General features: G+C 32.2%; 1 protein-coding gene across 4 annotated transcripts in view; it reads right to left on the bottom strand.

Annotated features, from left to right (window-relative positions):
* The window catches only part of LOC148598448 (uncharacterized), a 59,127-nt gene that overhangs the window by 22,603 nt on the left and 15,423 nt on the right, over window positions 1-21,101 (bottom strand). The window contains exon 1 of one of the 4 annotated variants that reach the window (XM_088560551.1): window positions 8,047-8,213. The exons of 2 other annotated variants lie outside the window; for them this stretch is intronic. In XM_088560551.1, the coding sequence (XP_088416677.1) occupies window positions 8,047-8,095 (49 nt within the window). In that variant the 5' untranslated portion in view covers window positions 8,096-8,213. Of the gene's footprint in view, window positions 1-8,046; window positions 8,214-21,101 lie in introns of those variants that run through there. One more of the 4 variants, XM_088560550.1, reaches the window with a different exon arrangement.

The raw sequence follows: 21,101 nt of genomic DNA, 5'->3' as shown, positions 1-21,101 counted from the left end.
CGAGTAGAGGAGCACAGTTTGTTCCAATTGGAATGCCAACCAATTATTAAAAATTGCGTCTTTCACACTGGTAAAATATTTTTAAAAAGCATTTTGAATTTTCATCGGTATATTTGAAGATGATTAAGGACCTTTTTTCTTTTTTATAAAGTATGAGCGTTCTCTAAAAAGTACTACGTATCTGCATCTAGTTGTACTGAGTCCTCTGGAGTAATAAAGACGTATAATGTTTTTGTGTCAGGATTTCAACTGAGTATAGGTAATAGAAGTATAAACGGTTGATAAATCATAGGTTTAACTGTTATTGTATTCTCATAATAATCTTGAATTGAGGGTTTCCAGATGATTTTTTGAATATTTCAGGATCTACATTAAATTAATACCACTTTGGGAGTACCAAATGTCGTGGTAGGATTGGAAACCCTCGTCGACAACTGTGAGTATAAAAGTTTTGAAAGAGGTTTTGTGGTACATTATGCAAATCCAACTAAGTAGCGGCATTTGTATGAGTTCTTGTGGAGTTCAGAAACCTAGTACATAGAGGGTAAATCACAATCACCGTCTTCAGTATAGAGACAAAAACAGGATAGTTTGAAAGTTTTCCACTATCTCCTCCTTGGAGAGAGTGGAAGCAGAACAGGTTTCCTTACTGCCATTTCAAGACGTCTACCTCAAATAACAAAAAAGACGCAGTGCATTTTGCGGACTAAAACAATTTTACCTTATATAATTGAAAATTTTGGATACAATAGGTGAATTACAGCAATGTGAAATTAGCGGTATTGATTTCTATTTGAAATTCGGCGGAAGTTTGTAACTTTTTTTTGATGGGTGATGTTAATTGCATCTATATCTTTATTGACAAATTGTAATTGAAGAAATTATCGTTGTTTTTTATCCTGTCCTTTAACACAGATTTGTAAAATAAGTCTGTAGTACCGAATATCCAAAATGATGCCCACAAGTCTGTTTAATGGTGATGACAGGTCAGAAACTGGATTGTCAAGACTTGTTTTGAAAAGAGAGTGTAGTAGAGTGAGAGATAGAGAATAGAGTTTAGTTAAATATAGTTTATATATAATTAGTTCGAATGTGATCAAGTCCAAGATATAAATGGTTTTAATTAGTTTGAAATAGTTTTAAAAAAAATACTGGAAAGGGTGGTCAGCAAATTGAAATCTATATTGGGACGATTGTGTTAGAATTGTCGAGATACCATGCTAAGATTTCCATTTTGGGAGATAACAGACTTTTAAGACAACAGTGTGTCCGGTCGGTTGTCAGGTTCGAGCAATTTTTTCATCACTTCTCTTTGAATACCATCAAATATGTTACCGGGCTAATGAAAACCAAAGGTAGATGAACCCCCCTGTAGTATGAAAGGGTAAAAATCAAGTGAACCAAGATTCTAGTGGATATCAACAGAATATACGCAATCCAATAAAGAATATAAAAATATTAAAATAATTAATAATGTGACATATTTATGATTAAATAATATTTATGTTATTTACATGTAATGTAGAGGAAGTTTTGCAATATTGACAATACAATATGTACACTTTGGCAAATGGATAAATATTTAAGTAGCAATCCGCCTAAGAATCATGCAATTTTTCACTGAAAGTGATTAATTGATATCAGATAGTTTTTCCAAATTGACTTTACATCAGTTGGATATATAAAAAAACAATGGATAAAAGGAAAAATGAAAAATGTTTTCACCGTTACCCTAGCAACAACCACTCCTTGACAATGACCAATTTAGGGCCTGACAATCACAAAAATGTCACAATTTGAATGTTTTATTTTTATATCTAATGAAGGAAACTTATCAAACTAAATAATTATATTAATAAAATGTGTCTTACGGACATCAATTTACAATAAAGTACGAAACAATCTGATTGGTTAAGATCTGGTTACCATAGCAATCAAAATTCTTTTTTTTTTTTTGACAATTTGAAATATAGGAAAATAGGCTATGTTCAGACCCATTTTGCCAACAAGAGCAGGAAGATATTATCTAAATGTATGCATGGATGTGTAGTAGGTGATATCCACTGAAACATATCAAAAATAAAAATATGTTACATATCTTTGTTTTTTTGCTCATCTGAACCCAAAATCACCTCCCATAAGGATTTTTCTTCTTGACGTTTTTCATACAAACTTTGTCCAGACCATAACTTTTTTGTCTTTTGACCTAGCTTTCTATAATTTGGTATGTTGGTATATCCTCTCAGGGTAGAGTGTTGCGAACTAGAGTAGGTGACCTTTGACCATGATCTTTAACCTCAAGGTCAAATAACATACAAATTTTGGCAAAATACGATACATAATTTTTTGGTCTTTTTTCTTAGATATCTGACCTGTTTGACATTTAAGTAAATCCCATCAAGGTAGAGTGTAATGTTCTAGATTGGATGACTTTTGACATTGACCTTTGAATACAAGGTCAAATGACATACAAAATTTTGTCCGTATCATATTTTTTTACTTTTTACTTAGACATCTGATATTTGGTATTGGGTTATATTTTCTGAAGGCAAGGTGTCTCTACTAGAGTGGTTGACATTTGAACTTGACCTTTGACTCATAGTCAAATAACATGTCAAATTTTGACTTAGTGTAAATGAGGACAGATGTCATATGTGATAATAAATTGTTTTTATTAATTTCTGTATTTTGAGAAATTCAATTAGACCCAAGAATAATATTTCTTTTTTATCAACTCTTGACATTATATCTCATTTCCATTTTTGAGCTCATGTTTTACTGAAATGCACATCTTCTTACCAAAGTGTCCCAGGATAACATTCTTTTGATTTCAGCTAGAATCTTGGTTCCCATGATTACTCTTGTAAACATGAACATGTAGGTTCTTGTTTACAGAACATTTCAAAATGCTTTATATTTTTGTTGTTTAAAATAATGTAATAATACGTTGACCTACTAGAAACATTATTAATGGATAACTAGAGGCTCAAGAGAGCCTGGATTGATTGTCTGGTTTACTATTGGCTCATAAGAAAAAAATGACAATGAGACAGGCTAACTTAAAATTAAGTGAATAGTCAAATGCAGGAAATGCTTTTAATAGCATTTTATGACCCGAACCAGAATGTTATCCTGAAGGCAACAGTTTTTGAATTATTTAAAAAAACTCTTCTGATTCTTATGTTTCATGTTTAGTATAGGCAGCCATATATATATTTTAATGGATTAAAAAACACAAGTCATTTCGGGTACAATAGACTACAGAATCAATATGCTTTATTTCCATTAACTGATCTTCAATGGTTTTAGGGAAGAAGATTTTCAATGTTGCATATTCAAATGTGACAAAAAAATTAAAAATTGTCTCAGGAGCCATAACTTCTACATTAGTAGACAAATCGTTTCGAAAATGTCGGTATTGGTCGGTCTTATGATGTTGAACTTTATAACCTTGCAAAAAGTTTACCAAAGGTAACAAATTTTCAGTAAAGTGCAAAAAACTGCCCCCTGACCCATATGTTCTATTTTAGTAAGAGCAGCCATGTTTGTTTTCACAAATTAAAAGTTCCGATAGACATACAGCGTTGGATAGCCTAAGGAACAAATATGACTACTTTCATTGAACTATGTACAATTGTTTAAGAGAAAAAGATTTAGGAAATTGTACATGCAAAAACTGGCAAATACTGTTTCGGGGCTGTTACTCCTAAATAAAATGATAAACTGTTTTGAAAATTTCGGCATAGGTCTGTCTCATGATGCTGAACGATATTGCAAAAAATTGCTCTCTGACTCTATGTTCTATTTATTTTTAACAGGGGTTATGTTTTTTTTTAATGGATCAAGAATCCCAACTTTCATTTTGTGTGGAATACCCTACAGAACAATTATGAAAATTTTCAATGAATTCTGTAAAATTGTTTTTGAGGAGAATGTTTCCAAAGTTGTACATACGAAAAATGCCAAAAAGCTGTTATAGGGGTCATAACTCCTACATCAGTTGTAAATATCGTTTGCAGAATTTTGTCATAGGTCTGTCTCTTAATTCTGAAAAAATATATTTGTTTACTGGCCTGTTACCCTATATCTATTACTTGTAGCTGTCTAGAAACCATGAGAGAACCAAAGATGGGTAACCTAAAATTATACATTTTATCTTGTCGTGGCATTTAAGAATAAATTGAATAATAGTAAAATGCTAACTACTTTTATAGTCAACAAGTTTACATGATCTTTCTACTTATTATTGCCCATACATGAGATCAGAAGTAAACTTTAACACAGTCAGTTAAATGTAAAATTTAGGTTGCAGATACTATCCTTCGTTTGGATGCGGATTCAATATCCTTGATGCATCAACTTCAGTTATATGCTCCTGCCTTTTATATTTAATGAAGTATGATACCAAAAGTACTAAATCGTGATGTTTTTACAAAAAAAAATAAGTTTTCTGTCTTCTTTGGCATATTCCTTTATACATTTTCCCTATATTCAACTATGTTGGAACACAGACATAAACATGTACATAGATTTATAAAAGAAATTCATGTAGAAGGACCTAGATAAAAACGGAATTAGAGTGTTAAATCATATATAGAAAAAATTGCAACAAAATAAAATTTAAATAAGATTTTTGAAAATGTTAATGACAGACAACTACAACGAACGCAAAGCGATGACAATAGCTTACACTGACCTTCGTCCCAGATGAGCTTAAATATACGATGAGAAAACAAACCTCTTCTAACTAAAACGTATTACTCAGAATGTTAGTTTCAAACTCCATAATTTGATAAATTTCAGTTTTAATTAATCTAAAGTAAATATCATCGTAGCGCAACAAAATGTAAACTTGACCTGTAACTTATCATTGTCAACTTATCATGTCATTATCTGCAAGCGTTTAGGAAAAAAGTCCTTAAAAAGATTATTTCTGTAAATTTTGCTACGTTCAAGGCGCGTAATGTCAGTAAAATTATCAAAGCGGAACCAAACATAAACTTGTCCTGTAACCTATCACTGTTAATTTATAACAAAAATTATGTCAATATCTGCAAGCGCCTAGGAAAAATGTCAGGAAAACGGTTATTTCTGTGAATTTTGATAAGTACAAGGCCCGTAATTTCGGTAAAAATGATCAAAAAGTAAACCTAACTTTAACTTATCGTGGTCAACTTATTAACAAAAAAATATTTCAATATCTGCAAGTGTTTCAAAAAAAAGTCCGGAAAACTGAAATGGACTTATGGACTGACCGTCAGACGGACGGGTCAAAAATATTATACCCTGCGCAACTTCATTGCGTGGGGTATAATTATTGAAGCTCAAGGTTCTTCTCCCTTAAAATCAAGAGAACACATATTCCATAAATGATTAGTACTCCTATTGGAGTTAAGCAAAATCAGGTGATAAAGGGCAAGAGATTCTTTACATTAACGACATACTGTGAGGTGAAATATTGCATGAAATGAGTCATTACCTTAAGCCAACATTTTGTATGTCATTTGACCATAAGGTCAATGGTCAAGTTCAAAAGTCTCGAAACTTGTTACAGGACACTCTGCCTTGGCGTGAAATATCCAAATACTAAATCTAAGATATCTAAGGGAAAAGACAAAAAAGTTATGTATGGCACAGACTAAATTTTGGGTGGTATTTTGCCAAAATGTGTATCATATTTGACCTTGAGGTTACAGGTAAAGTAAACATTTCATCTATTCAGGTACGCAACATTCCACCTTGAGAGGATATACCAACATACTAGATATTAGAAGTCTAGGTCAAAAGACAAAAACGTTATGGTATAGACATTTTGTATGAATGGCTTCAAACTTTGGTATGTTATTTGACCATGAGGTCCAAAGTCAAGTTCAAATGTCAACCACCATAGTACATGATTCCTGGCCTTCAGGTATTATAATCCATACCAAATATCAGATGTCTAAGTGAAAAGACAAAAAAACAATATAGCAAGGACAAAGATTTTTGTATGATATGTTGCCAAAATGTTTATGTTATCTGTCATTAGGGTCAAAGGTCAAGGTCAAAGATCACCTACCTTAAATATTACTCCCTGCCTTGGTTTAAATAAATTTAATGCTAAAGATCAGATATCGAAGTAAAAAAGACCAAAAAGTAATGGCATAGACAAAATGTTTGATCGTATTTTGCCAAAATTTGTATGTTATTTGACCTTGAGGTTAAATGTCAAGGTCAAAGGTCACCCACTTTAATACGCGTCACTCAGCCCTGAGAGGATATACCAACATACCAAATATTAGAAGTCTAGGTCAAAAAACAAAAAACTTATGGTCTGGTATGAAAAACGTTAAGAAGAAGACAAGTACTAACAGGGGGTGATTTAGGGTCTAGATGAGCAAAAAACAAAGATATGTTACATATTTTTATTTTTGATGTTTCAGTAGAGAACATCTACTACATATCCATGCATACATTTAATTAATATCTTCCTGCTCTTGTTGGCAAAACGGGTCTGAACATAGCCTATTTTCGTATATTTCAAATTGCCAAAAATTAAGAATTTTGGTTGTATGGTAACCAGATCTAAATCAATCAGATTGCTTTGTACTTCATTGTAAATTGTTTTTCCTAAGACATACTTCATTAATATAATAATGTAGTTTGACAATTTTCACCATTAGATATAAAAAATATATTCAACTTGTGATGTTTTTGTGTTCTTTAGGCCCAAAATTGGTGGTTGCTAAGGAATGGTCGTTGCTATGGTTACGGTGAAATATATTTCCTTTTTAATTTAAATTCTTGTTTTTCCATTACATCCTACGTATTGCAAGTCAATTTGGTTCAAATATCTGACATCGATAAATCACCCACTGCATGATTCTGAGGTGGACTGACACTTAAACAACTCTAAAATATTTCCTTTACGATCACTGTAGGTGTAATTCGATCAATTTTTGTGCAGTTTACCAAAACAAAAACAAACAAAAAATGATATTACATACAACATAGTAAATGTTTTACCTCAAGTAAAAATATATTGTAAATCTTGAATTGTTACAAAATTATGGGAAATAGTAGAAATCTTTAGTGGTGCCTTTTGCATTTTCTAGCACACTGTTTCAATCAATTAAACATTACTTGATATCGTTTTTACATGGTGATTATTTTAACAGACAATCTTGCTTTGATTGTTAAAGTTGAAACATTGCTGTAAATGTTGAAATAAGTAATAAAAATGGAATTAAATATGTCCTAGTTATTGCTTCATGATTCTTAACGTCCTCCAGTCACGATCAATAAGAATATTTGAGAATTTCAAATTTATTGAATCTTTGACTTTGTGTGGATGAATTTAAATATATGCTAAACATGTTATTTGTAGTAAACCAAGTATTAGTTTATATGACTAACATTGTGTTGCATCCGATATTTATCTGTAATCTGTAATCTTGAGATTTAGGTATCAGCGACAAAATTGACAACTTTAAATTATACAGAGTGTCATATGAAAATTGCGGTCTTTTTAGGGAGACACATATATCGAGATAAACAATTCTGCACCAGGTTTACAAAATAAATGGCAATGACGAAATGCAAGTAGACATTATTGCTCAGATAATACATGACGAATTTAACTTTTGACCTTAGAATCATGGAGAGCCCGATTTCTTGGAATTCTTTGGAATGACATATGTAAATTGTAAAACTGAGTAAGGATTTATATTTTTTTGGATATTTTTAACAAAACAAAACGTTTATCTGTTCATAGCTCACATCTCAAAAAAATTCTTTTGAATTGTGATGTACAATAAGTCTTAATTGATATAAAATTGAATAGGGCAGTACTATTTTTGAAAATATATATATATATATTTAACGCCATTCTCTTATAGATGAAAACATGACTTACATATTTTTTCCTCTTGGAGTTCTTGATAAAAACAAAAGATATACATTCTATACATAGTTTTCATTAAATCGTGTATTGAATAAAAAGGTGTATTAATGTGTCATTATCCCATATATTTTTATTATTTTTTAGGGGAAAAAAGTATGACTTACTGTTTTGAATTAATATCACATATATTCCAACTATCATATGTGTATTCATTCTTTTTTTATACACCTGTACTCCATGTAACGAACAGACAAGGAAGTGTAATGGTAGATCGGAAAATCTTTACTTTGAGCTTGATTGCATTGTGTAGTAAATCACTGTGACTTTTATTGTTATTTGTGTCCCTTCAACAACTTCCGTGTTAAATATTTAATAATGTAGGTTACATAATGATCTTGCATTTATTGGATGTCTTTATGAGTTGGTTTTAATTGAGAAGTGATATCCTGTACGTAATGAATTTGCCGCCATTGATTTCAATAAACAAGATCATTCAATCCTCCCTATTAAACTTAGTATTATTTGGACGATCAACCACCCATAGAACACATCTTTTTTTAGACAAACACTGTCGTAAAAAAACAGATGAATACTGCATACCAAAACTAAGTACTGTTATACCTAGTGGATGCTATGCCAATATCAAAAGTAAAAGAAATCCTTTTGATTAATCAAGGAAACAAAGATTCGAATGTGATCCTTAAGAATATAATCGGGGGAAAACTAGAATGGGAAAATGGACATACACACAACAAAGGACATGGGATATAGTTCCGAAATAACACGTACAATTAAACTATGTAACTGAGCAAACCCTAGTTACTTGGGGTATGGACTAGATGCACTGGAAGCGTAAAACGCTTACAGCTTTTCTAGAAACATCTACCGACTTGTTCATAAAATACCAAAAACCGGTTTTTTTATGACACGATAAAAAATTTGGTTTTACGTTTAATACGGATATGTTAGATAACGATATCCGGAAAAAATCTTATCCTGTGTATATCATTTCATATTAACTTTTTTCAGGAGGAAAAACAAACTATATATTTCCTGATTGATGTATTGAAGTTGTTATGAAAAAATTAGAGGTATTCCTGAAAATTGTAGTCAGGATACTACTATTTAATACTACAGGATATATGTGTTGAACAGAATTCATGCGCCCGACAAAAATAGAACTAATTGAAAACTATAAAACCCCTTTTGCTCAATCAAGATTTTAATGATACAAACATGAATGATCAACCAATATCTTTTTTACATTCAAACATCACTGGGATATTTCAAAGATGGTACAATAAGAACAAAAAACGAAAAGTGTTGAAAATTTTGAGAATGCATTAAATGCATTATTAACTAAATTTTAATAAATTTGAATTTGTTTCCGTTATGAGAATCGATGGTTCAGTAAAGTGTTTATTTTATGCCAAATCGTCTAAAATGTCATCTTAGGTTTGATTGGAGTCTGAGACGCTTGTAATATTTAATTTATGTTTTCATTTCATCATTCTATTATTTTATTAGTATATATTTCATTTTCTTTTTGTCGGTTTTACTATGGTCATTGTTCCTAAAGTGTTGAGTGTTCTTTGTTGTGGTTGTAATGAAGAGCCCAATTCTTTCATATCTATATGTTGGGTTTATTTATTTTAATAAATATTTCTGTCTCATATTTATTACAATATCATGAATATTTTCATCAATGATAAATAATAAAGCATTGCAAAAATAACAAAAAAATAGTGTTATTAAGTCATGTTTTACAGAGCAACATGGAAAAACGAACACGTAAAAATGTCTTTCATACTTTAAATACTTAAAGCACAAAAAAACATATTTATCTATCAGTATGCTTGTAAAAGTCTATAACAAACCGGCTTTTCGGAAGCAAATCTGTATCAAAAGTCTTTACGGGCTTCCATCTTCATGTGAGTAGAATCCAGGTAGCGTGGATTGGTCTCAGCACCGATGTTTTCATGTCTACGACTACACTGTCGGTCTGCCCACTGTTATCTTCTTGCTGGTTGATGAGCTGGACGACCTGAGTACCAGTTGTGGAAGTGTGCCTTGAGTTTTTCTTTACACTCTCTGTTGACAGACAGGTCAAGAGGCTTTAGCTTGTCCGTGCAGACGCCTTGGACAACTAATAGTACATTTTGTACGATGTCATTCTGTTTGATTAAGCCATGATGCCATTTGAAGACATTCAAGATGGTGATGGCTTTCTGGTTGTCCCTGGTGAGTTGAAGCGACAATCGAATGTCTGTTATATATGGAATAATGACGTTGTTGGCGTATCGGAATATTGTCTTCTCGTTGTTCTAATGGGATTATGCGTAGGTTATGCCCAGGTTTCTAGAAATTCAACGCCCTTTGGTAAACACCTGGAGCAAGTTGACACATTGTCTGGTCCTATTAGATGATATGTGAGTCAGGTACCTTATGTTCCTGTACTACGGTGCTAATCTTGTCAATATAGTTCTGACATATGGTGGCAAAGACCTCTGGTAGGTGTTTGAATGCCTTGATCCTTGTGCGTTGATGTGGACTTGGTGGATCCAGTCCTGAACATTTGAGTCTAGGTTTCCTAAGAGTTGTTCGTTCCCACGAGGTGAATGGGGTAGTGTTGCAGGTTCTGTGCCAGCTGAAATGAAACGAGAAAAAATCATGACCAGGTGAACAATTTATTTATTTCATGGATTTCCTGTGAAATCAATAAGAACATGATTTGACAGCTTCATATATAGAATAAACGTACATTAACATGTCATATTAAGTAAAACGGTAATGCAAAATTTTAAAATCAATGAGGCATAGTCCTTAATTACTGTCAAAACTCATATCCTATTGCATAAACAGCTAAAATGTTTTTGCAATGTATAATAAATTAGACATATTTCATTTCAACTATGTAATGTTATTTTGTTAGAATAATAAGATGATATTGCATTAATTCAAATAGCTTAATTATTTCAAGATAGAGTACTTTTTACCAATATTTTATGATTTTTGTTCTCCTGGAATAAGGAAAATGTGTCCCCAATGATCTATATACAGCAAAAATAGACATTTTTCACATAAAAATATTTCTTTTCATATTTAGAGCAATCACATGGTATTGCATAAGCAAAAATGACTCTTTGATCTATAAATTGAGTAAATTTCACACCAATTTTATGAAATTTCATTTTTTTTCATAATAACAGTCCAGTCGAAATATACCATGTACATGTATAATAAAACTGGACACTTTTCATATCAGCAATGCAACATTTTCTTTTTTAGACAAATAAAATGATATCGCATTAGCTAGTATAGCTACTAATTTCAAAATAGAGTGCTTTTTACCAATACGTTATGAATTTTTGGTATTTTTGTTCTCCTGGAACAAGAGCAATGTGTCCTCAATGGTCCATACAGAACACATATGGAAATTTTTCACAAAAAATACTTTCTTTTCATATTTAGAGCAATAAATCGCAACAGCAAAAAATACTCTTTTATCTAAAATTGAGGTTTTTTTACCACAATTTATTGAAATTTCTAAATTTTAAAACTTTGAGACCAGTCAAAATGTTTTCTCAATGTACCAAGTATAATAAAAATGGACATTTGCCATATCAACAATGTAGTATATTTTTTAAAACGAATAAGGAGCATTGCTTGAATTACACTGGCTGCCAACTAAAGCAAGAATAAGCTTTAAAATATTGACATACATGTACAACTGTTCAGTAGGTAAGGCACCACAATGTTTGACTGATCTTTAGTCACGTAAAGAGTCTAAACGAATTCTGAGATCATCTGTTTCTAGTGAAAGTTACTTTGTAATTCCTTTAAATAGAAAAACAACATTTTCTGATAGAAGTTTCAGCACTGTAGGTCCAAAACTATGGAATAAGTTACCTTTAAAACTTAAGAAATTGTGAATCTTTGAATATTTTCAAAAGTCAACTTAAATCATTGTTTTTTGCAGACTATATTTCACTATTTAAAATTGTGTATGATTATAATGTGTACATACTGTATTCATTCATATTTATACAATATATATTTTTTTAAATTGTAAAACGTCATTGAATATATTTCATATGTAGAAATAGGCGTTAAATAAAGTAATAAATTTTCAAGTTTCAATTTGTATTAAACTGAATATCATTAAGGTATATAAATACATTCTCAAGACTTTGTATTTAACTATTCTCTCTCTCTCCCTCCTCCTCCTCCTCCTCCTCTCTCTCTCTCTCTCTCTCTCTCTCTCTCTCTCTCTCTCTCTTTCTCTCTCTCACACTCACTCACACACACACGCACTTAAAAATATAATATGATCTGCACCTGCGATAAATTTTAGTGGAGCGTAATTGGCAAATGATTACCAACTATTAAAAAAAATCTGAACGTTACTGTATTCAATTTAAATAAAGATTTAAAATTAAAATTAAAATTAAAAGAAAAAAAGTGCAATGTACAAATTCTATAGTCCTGTTTCGCTTCGTAATTCTTTGATGTTCATAACCTTTCTGTGATTTATTTCGATTCTAGTAGGACAATTACGATACAATTTTACATTTTTGTGAAACTTTATGATTACCCTAGACCCGTCATATTTGTCCATATATTTCCCTGTACACTTTACGGTATGTCAGTTGAAATGCTCGTTAGTGAAACTTTGCTAAGTATTTGTAATAAAGAAGGAAATGACGAATTAAGTAGAACGATGTTATGGCAATAATTGTTTGAAATATAAGATCACGGTGTAAACACATGAACTGGCACGGTAATTCATTCATTGACGATTGTTATTGTTTATTTTCATACATTATGGCGTACGTGGCACTTGGCTAGTTCTACCGTGTACGTGTGTAAGGGATTTTTTACTGAATATAATATTACTTTCCTAAATCATAACAATTAATATTTTTATCAATTGAATTTTATGTTCATTTACACTACTGAAATGAATGAAAACAGCTGATGCATATCGACATGTTACGTGTGTTTGTTTACATGGTTGAGGTGGGCAGTACTTTACACACACAAGCAACGCCCAATAAGTCGCGTGCTGCTCATATAGCAATCATAAATGAACCACAGTTGTGGTTTCAAAACCTTTTAGAGACTTCATATCAGAATCATTGAGAGTAATGAGACACCAATAATATTACAATATGTATCAAAATATTCTGTACTGAATTACAAATAAAATAAACACAAAATGTTTGATTCGATCTGAAACATGGGCTTTGCAAAATGAGTTTGAAGTTTTGAATTTTCACATATTTCAACTATCAATTGCACTACAATTATATAATATGGAAACGCCTCGGGACAATTAATGTAGTTTCCATGCTGTTTTATAAACAGAGACACTTGTTAAGTATCGAGACTACCATACGTTTTGGTGAATTGTCTTACGGATTTGAGGTTTATTTTTTGTTCATACAAAAAGCATACATAGTTTGTTTTACATTTGTCTGTATATGCTTGGACTTCAAATCAAACTTTAAAGATAAAACTATAAATCAATGATTCTCAAACAAACAAAACAATGTGATCCGGGGGTTCATGCCAAGGTTGGATTTCGTTACATAAACTATGAACTTAGAACTTTGAAGCATATGCAAGTACAAAACTAAGTCCCGGGTAGAAGAAAGAAGAAATAAAACTATGACACGTTGAACAAATTAGTTTTCATGGTGCAGATAGACACATTGTTACGATCAATGAGTTCATGATGACGAACATAAAACTTCTGTAATGATGAGTTTATTATTGTAGCAACATAAACCTGCTCCAGAAGCCTTATTGTAAGAAATCTAGCGTGATGATACAAAAAAGTTGCTGTTAGCTCTGGCATGATATTAGAAGTGTTATATGAAATCTCCATAAGCAGGTGCTGACGTTGATATGTCCATCGATGAAAGGAAAGTCGACACTACGGTATGGCAAGTTGGTCACTTGTTTTCTTTCACCATCAATCTCTTAGTGTAGGGCAAGATATAAAACTGACTTTACAGTGTCTGTAGTATCCTTTATATCAAGTTCTTTGGAGTCGATGCGATGTATCAAATCCCAAAAACTAGGATTGTTTAAGGACAATACGTCATCTATATAGAGAAAACTGAGATTAAAGGATGTAGCTAAACTCAGCCTCATAAGATTGAAGAAATAGGTCAGCAAGTACAGGAGTACTTTTTCAGTAAAATAGGAAGATATTTGTTTACAAATAGTAAGGAATCTATACAAAGAACTACATATCCAGGTGTATCTTCTTTTCGTAACAAAAATTTTTATGTTTTTTGAGTCGGCATTTTAACTGGGTGTGGGAAATAGAAGCATAAGAAGTTGAAAAATCATAGGCTTTAATGCTATTTTATTCTGATAATTTTGTATTGAGGGTTTTCAGTTTGCTCGTCAGGTTTAATAACAGTGGCACGTCTACGACAATAATTAAACTGTTAGTAGAGAAACAAAAATATGTTTTTAGCATTTTAAAAGGAATTGAAGATATGAGAGATACTTATGAAGTTGTAACAAAGAATTTTACGAAACTGATAAAATTCCGATCTGAATGGATACTACACTTTTACATATACAAAATTGACGTGATTTTTTCTATTCAAAAATTAGACAGCTCAAGTATAAACATAAGAATTACCTTAACGATGAATTATTTCCATTGTGTGATGTTTGGTACAGACGATCATTTTCTATACATCACATGTATTGTTTGAAATATGCAAGAGTAATCAAGGGAACCAAGGTTATAGCGGTAATCAAAAGAATGTAACCCAGGGACAAAGACCAGACATGGAAAACAGACATTCACAACAAAGAACATTAAGTAACTAAAATCATACATACAAAGTAACAAAAGTAAATGAGCAACTCGGACTCCACTAAAAACTGGGAGCATGGACCAGGTGCACAGGTAGGGTAACCGTCCTCTGCTTTTCTAGAAACACCCGCCGAGTTGCTCATAAAAAGTCAAGTCCGGGGTATACAAACGAGGAAAGGAAATTGAAAGCAATTGATAGATCACGCACTAAGTAATGCCATTTATACAATGTTATAATTGAAGTACTATCTTTATCAAGTTACATGGGCTATGCATATAAATGATGTGTATGCTATGCATAAAATGCAAGTTTTAGAGATGCCTCATTGGAATAATCATAAAAAATAGAACTTTATGTATTTCAGTGATATACTCATCGCAACGGTGCAACCAAATTTGAGATCATTAATTAAACATATGTTTACATGTAATATTAGACTAGGAGCTTGAAACTAATATTTCTATTTTTTAATAATTCTTTTAAAAAATATCGGTTTATGTTGATTGTCCCACAACACTGTTGTCGGCTATTTATTTTAGTTTATCGGATTCCCTGGGATAAATCCGAGATTATATATATACGTATAACGTACATTTTTCGCTTGCATTAACTACAATTGTAGTCCGATACATAATATTTTTGCCAAGGAGGGAAATATCCCCTATACCGACTGTCAGAGGTTACAAGACCTGAAGTTCAGGTTACCCCCTCCCCCATGTTCGCAAAGGGATGCTACCCCTTATATGGCATTTTTTTTAGTCCATTGTAAAACTTTAAAGTTTTCGAAATACATGTATGCAATGTTGTTAAAAAGTGGGAATATTTGTGTAATTTAAAGTTTATTTTTATTTTCATTATTTCATAAGTTATATGCCAAAGTTAAACGCAATATTTTGCAAGGCTCACAACTATTTAAAAATACCCAGGTTAGGAAAAATAAAAATATTGTATGTTGTGAATTGGCTCAAATTAAACGTTAATTGCAATAACGAATAAGTGAACGATAGCCACTTTTAAAAGGTAAAAAGAAAGAAAATAAAAACAATAAAAATTAAAGGTACAAAATTGACAAAATGACGAAAGTCATGAAATGTTAAAGTAAAGGTATATCTAATGTTTAGATATTCGAATAAAAGTATCTTTTTTCGGAATATATACTTCAAATACAATAAACATTCCCACTTTTAAATGAAACAGGACAATTTCCAAACATTCCAATGGAGATTTGAATTAAATCGTTGAGACAGTTTAAGACTTAGGCGAGACTAAGTCCAGACTATTTTAGACTGGTAAGACTGTTTGAGACTGGTTGATACAAGTTAAGACTTGTGCAAACATGGTCGAGACAGGTCCAGACTGTGTCAAGACAAGTCGAGACACGGTCGAGACTAGTTGAGACTAGTTTGGATAAGGTGAGACTCGGTCAAGTCTATCCGAGTATTTTTCAGACATATATGGAAAAGTTAAGACAAAGTTAAAACACAGTGTACCCTATTCAGACTAGTATAACTTAGTAGTGTTAGGTCTGTGAGGCCTCCCTCTCCGAATTAAAAAAAAAATATGCTTGTTAGGGATGAGTTGTAATTGAGTCCAGTGAAATTCATAGCACAAATTTTCTTTACATGCGTGTGCCTATTATTTATTAACACTATATTCCAGTCATTGGCGGGAAAAACAACTAAGGGCACACATCTTAACTATTTGAAAATTTAACGATATGTTCACCAATGAATACATTTTTTTCATATGACATATATATTCCATATACATATGACAATGTGATGTCAGTATCATATCTTCACCTACACTTAGAAATCGATGGTAAAGCAAAACTACTGACCAAAATTTACAACAAACGTGATGACATTTCTTTCAGAGTTGTCAAATTTCCTTTCATCTGTGGCAAGATCCCTTCAACACCTGCATATGGAGTGTTCATATCACAACTAATACGTTATGCCAGAGCTTGCCGAAACTTAGCAGACTTTTGGTATCGCGCTAGAATTCTAACAAATATATTCTGGAACAAGGTTATGTTGCTACAAGATTGAAGTCATTACTACAGAAGTTTTATGGTCGGCATCATGAACTCGTGGATCGTTACGGTGTATCCTTCTGCGCAATGAAAACTGATTTGTTCAACGTGTCATTGTTTTCCGTTTCTCTTTCATCTTGTCTTTTATGAGCGGCGGGTGTTTCTAGACAAACAGAGGTTCTGGAACAGAGTTATGTTGCTACAAGTTTGGTCATCACTACAGAAACGTAATGGTCGTCATCATGAGCTCGTCAATCGTTTCGGTGTATCCTTCTGCGCAATGAAAACTAATTTGTTCAACGTGTCCTAGTTTTTCTTTTTTCTTTGTCTTGACTTTTTTTCACGGATGGCTGTGCTTAACGAAATTGTCTAGGTGACTTGAGCTATACACTGATATGATTTTTGATAACTTCTCACAAGGGTATAATAAGTTGTCAAATGTGGTTAATTATAGTAATAATCCTTGCTTTGTATACCGATGACAAAAATGAAGACTTCCATTTTGTGATGTCAGCCATGGAAAACGTATACTTGAATTGACGTGGACATGAATGACGATTTTTGGGCGTGTGATTTATTATGTGCTTGATATGATATTATATATTGTTTATACTATTGTAAAGTGTGAGATAAATCACAACTTATCAATAAGAGAAAAAAAGCTAATATTCGTAGAAGTACAATATTAAAGTGGGCATTTGTTAGATTTCTGAAAAAATAAGTATCCGACGAAACTTGTTTTCATTTTTTAACAACATTGTACGAAACGTTATCTCGTAGCAATATCTTCCGTGACGTCTAGTGTTTTTATGTTGTTTTATTACCCCTTGGCATAGATGCATGTAAATGTGTAATGATATGAATTTTGATACAGTACCTGCTTGTGGTACACTTCCCACTCTTTGATATATTGGAAATGGAGAACGGGGGAAGGGTTAGGGTAATTGAAATAATGGGGAAATCAGTTTTGATATTATTATGTAAATTAGATATATCCAGATTGAAGTCAACTATTCAAACATCGACAATTTTGTAAATGATAACTGAAGTATAAATTTTTAAAATATAATAAGGTAACAAGCAATATAATTCATCGGAAATAAGGAATTATTGATGTCAAATGAAGAGTTGGAACGTGGATAATAGGGTTTGGGGGAATATTATATGTTGTTTATTGGAAGTTCAAGAGCTGTAACCGTTGAACAGACATCGTTCTTTTTATTATTTGTTCCATGAGTATAATATTAATTTGTTTGATATTTAAAGAAGCATGACAAGTATAATAATTTAAACTGATAACTCTATGTTAACTCAAGTATGTAGTGAATTACCAGTGATATGAAATAAGTATGCAAATACATGAACTACTCTGGTATTTGAGGAATAAGGAATGTGAATTTTGAATGAAAAAAAATGGGTGGAATCTGTTTAAAAGTATTCAGATACACGAAATGCATGGAATATAAAATACAACAAAAACTGTTCTTAAAAAAATAAAAGAATTTTCTTTGTATAATGGGAAATTGGTCATTTTTATACAGAATGAGAGTGATACATAGTACAAACTATCTAAGAGCTGCGGTCATATAATTTGGGTGTATCTTCATTTAAGAGAAAACGATGTAGGAGGTTGCATGGGGCAGGTATTACGAAACCTCATTAACGCTGCCTTCGAGTTAGAGCTACAGATATACAGCGTTTTGGAATGTACTTCTATCATTGAGTGTATTACAACAGCATGCATAATAGGATGAAGCAAAACTAAATTGACAAATAGTCACTTTTTATCGAAAAATCAAACGAAAATGTATGCACTATAACATTTTCTACTTAAACAATGAAACTGAAATAAAATGACACGTCTGTTATACTAAATTGTTGCAAGACCATGCACTATTGGCACTTTAAATTATAACTGTTTTAAATTTAAGAGCTGCTAATGATTTGAATGACATTAATCAAAAAACAACTTTACCATTTTCGATTGATTGTTTTTTAATTGTGACAAATCTGGTATTAAATTAAATCGTCTAGTTCAAATTCAATACAAAACGTTTAAATTTGGTTATGTGTGTTTAATTTAGAATTTGTTTACAACGTGTAGTCGAGATACCAAGATTTGAGTTCCTCCAAAAATGTGACATGTATAAATGTATACCTTATCGAACAAGCTCCATGATAATTTATTGGTATTAAGAAGCAGTCTTTCTAAAAATCAGACGAAAGATGATTCATGCATGTAAAAAACCCACATAATTCACTTTTATGTCTTGTTCAGAGACAGTTATTGATCACATAACCAGTCTTATTTTTTTCATTTGGTTGTTGCGCTTTTGACAAAAAAAATACATAGATTGTACACGAAATTGACACGTTGCAAGAGTTATCGTTCTTGATTTGGCTACATTTGGGTGATTTTAGTGGAAAATGAATATATGATTTTCAAAAAGCGCAGATCTGATTGCAGAAAAGCTTATCGTTATGTGAAAGGTTAGCATGTGTAGACTGAAAAAAAAACCATCGTTTGTTTGGTGGGTTTATTTTTCATCATGAATCACTTTACCATTTGCAGTTTCTGAATTGTATATGGACTAGTACTTAATTGTAATTTAAGCTAACTGGACAGTGAACGTATTGGTATATAGTGGTATATAGTACATTGTCTTAACTTTAATATGTGAAAAGGGGTACGGACATAAATGAGAAGAGTAGGGATTCCCCTAGATTTCAGAATCCATACTACCCCGTGCAGGTTCAGTTGTCAAAAGAATAGGCCTGCAGCAGCACTAAGCTTGTCGTAAAAGGCGACTAAATAGTGCTCAGAAACCTAGCCGGGGGCTAGGGAGCTCTGCCCACAGAGCAACTGGGTAGTGTGCCCCAGGTGGTGGAATGGGGTACCCCTGGCGTGTTACATGCTGGGGTTGTCAGTCTATAATACGGAAAACCTGACCGCAAACCATAGTGGTGCACCGTATTGGGAAAGATGCCACGTTCCTTGCACGTTAAAGAACCCTACTGTGGTATTCTCCCGGGGTAGGAACCATAGGGCTCCGCCATAGGAGGTTAAATTGCCCGACTCTACCCACCTCTCCCCTTTTTCCAGTGGCAATCAAAATTTGTCAACCCCATTATCCTTGTGTCCCATCATATTTTTCATTTCATCATCATTTCATGTTCATTTTCTCATCCACTGCATGTTTATCGCCTGAATATAGCTGAAATATTGCTGCTCAGGCGTTAAACCCCAACAAACAAACAAACGAATAAACAGAATTCATACTTGTATATTTGTCCACAGACAAAAAAATTGAAAACCCAATTTGCTTTTTTAATAAAACTTACAGAATCTTACATACTGTAATGTTTGTTAATCGGAGTAACTTTTGTTGCAAATAACGTTTGATTGCATATTTTGACATCAGCTAATGAAACTTACACATATAAACACAATCATTTTCATCAAATAAAGTCTGAAATAATATATTATTCCATCAAATATTGAATTTGACATAAAGCCATGCTGTGAACATGCATACATGTATGTGAATGCATTAACATTTGAATCCAATAGTATTCAATATTTGTTTGGTTAAGTATACGTATTAATGTCTTCGTTGATCTACCTTATGATCTACCTAACTTTGCGTTGACTGGCTTTGAATTTGATTGCTTAATGCGATCCGGCTAAATTTGAAACTGTTTTTATATCGGCTTTGAACTCTTATTTGACCCTTGTTTTTTGAATGTTGGAAAATCAAAACAAACATTGGCTTTGTTTGCCTGTAAAAAAATCCAGGCTCTCAGAATTTATCAATCGAAAGGATAACGAACAATCCTCTCTAACAATTTGCTTTCTTTATCCGGAAATAATGATTGTACATGTACGATGTACACATATCAATCATGTCCCTACATGTAAACGAAATTACAAAGTTTATATGTAAAATGTATATTCAATTTCTACGCATTTTTGGGTGTAAAATGTTGCTTGAGTTTCTTGTATATAATGAACAAACTACATTTCTTCGTATCCAGTGTGCATCTTTCTGAATATATGCAAAAAAATCTAAACACTGACCAGTAGTAATAACAAAACTGTTACCTGATGAATTGCATTGCCAGTTTATGAGGTGCATGAATGTACATGTAAATTCTCAACGGTCATGTTTAAAAATCTGCAATTTCTGCTCAATACCCTACATGCAGATGTAGTTCTTAAAGAATTTTTTTTTACATGAATAATCTTATATTTGTGTCAAGCGGTCATGTCGTGCTAATTGTTGTCAGCAGTTCAGATTTATTTTTTCGCCCTATCGAATTATTTCACGCAAACGTTAGTGTT

The sequence above is a fragment of the Perna viridis genome, chromosome 14 (genome assembly GCF_037379345.1).
Source record: "Perna viridis isolate PV_CMFRI_1.1 ecotype Kerala chromosome 14, ASM3737934v1, whole genome shotgun sequence".
Classification (NCBI taxonomy): Eukaryota; Metazoa; Mollusca; class Bivalvia; order Mytilida; family Mytilidae; genus Perna; species Perna viridis.
This window is presented reverse-complemented; position numbering and strand designations above follow the sequence as displayed.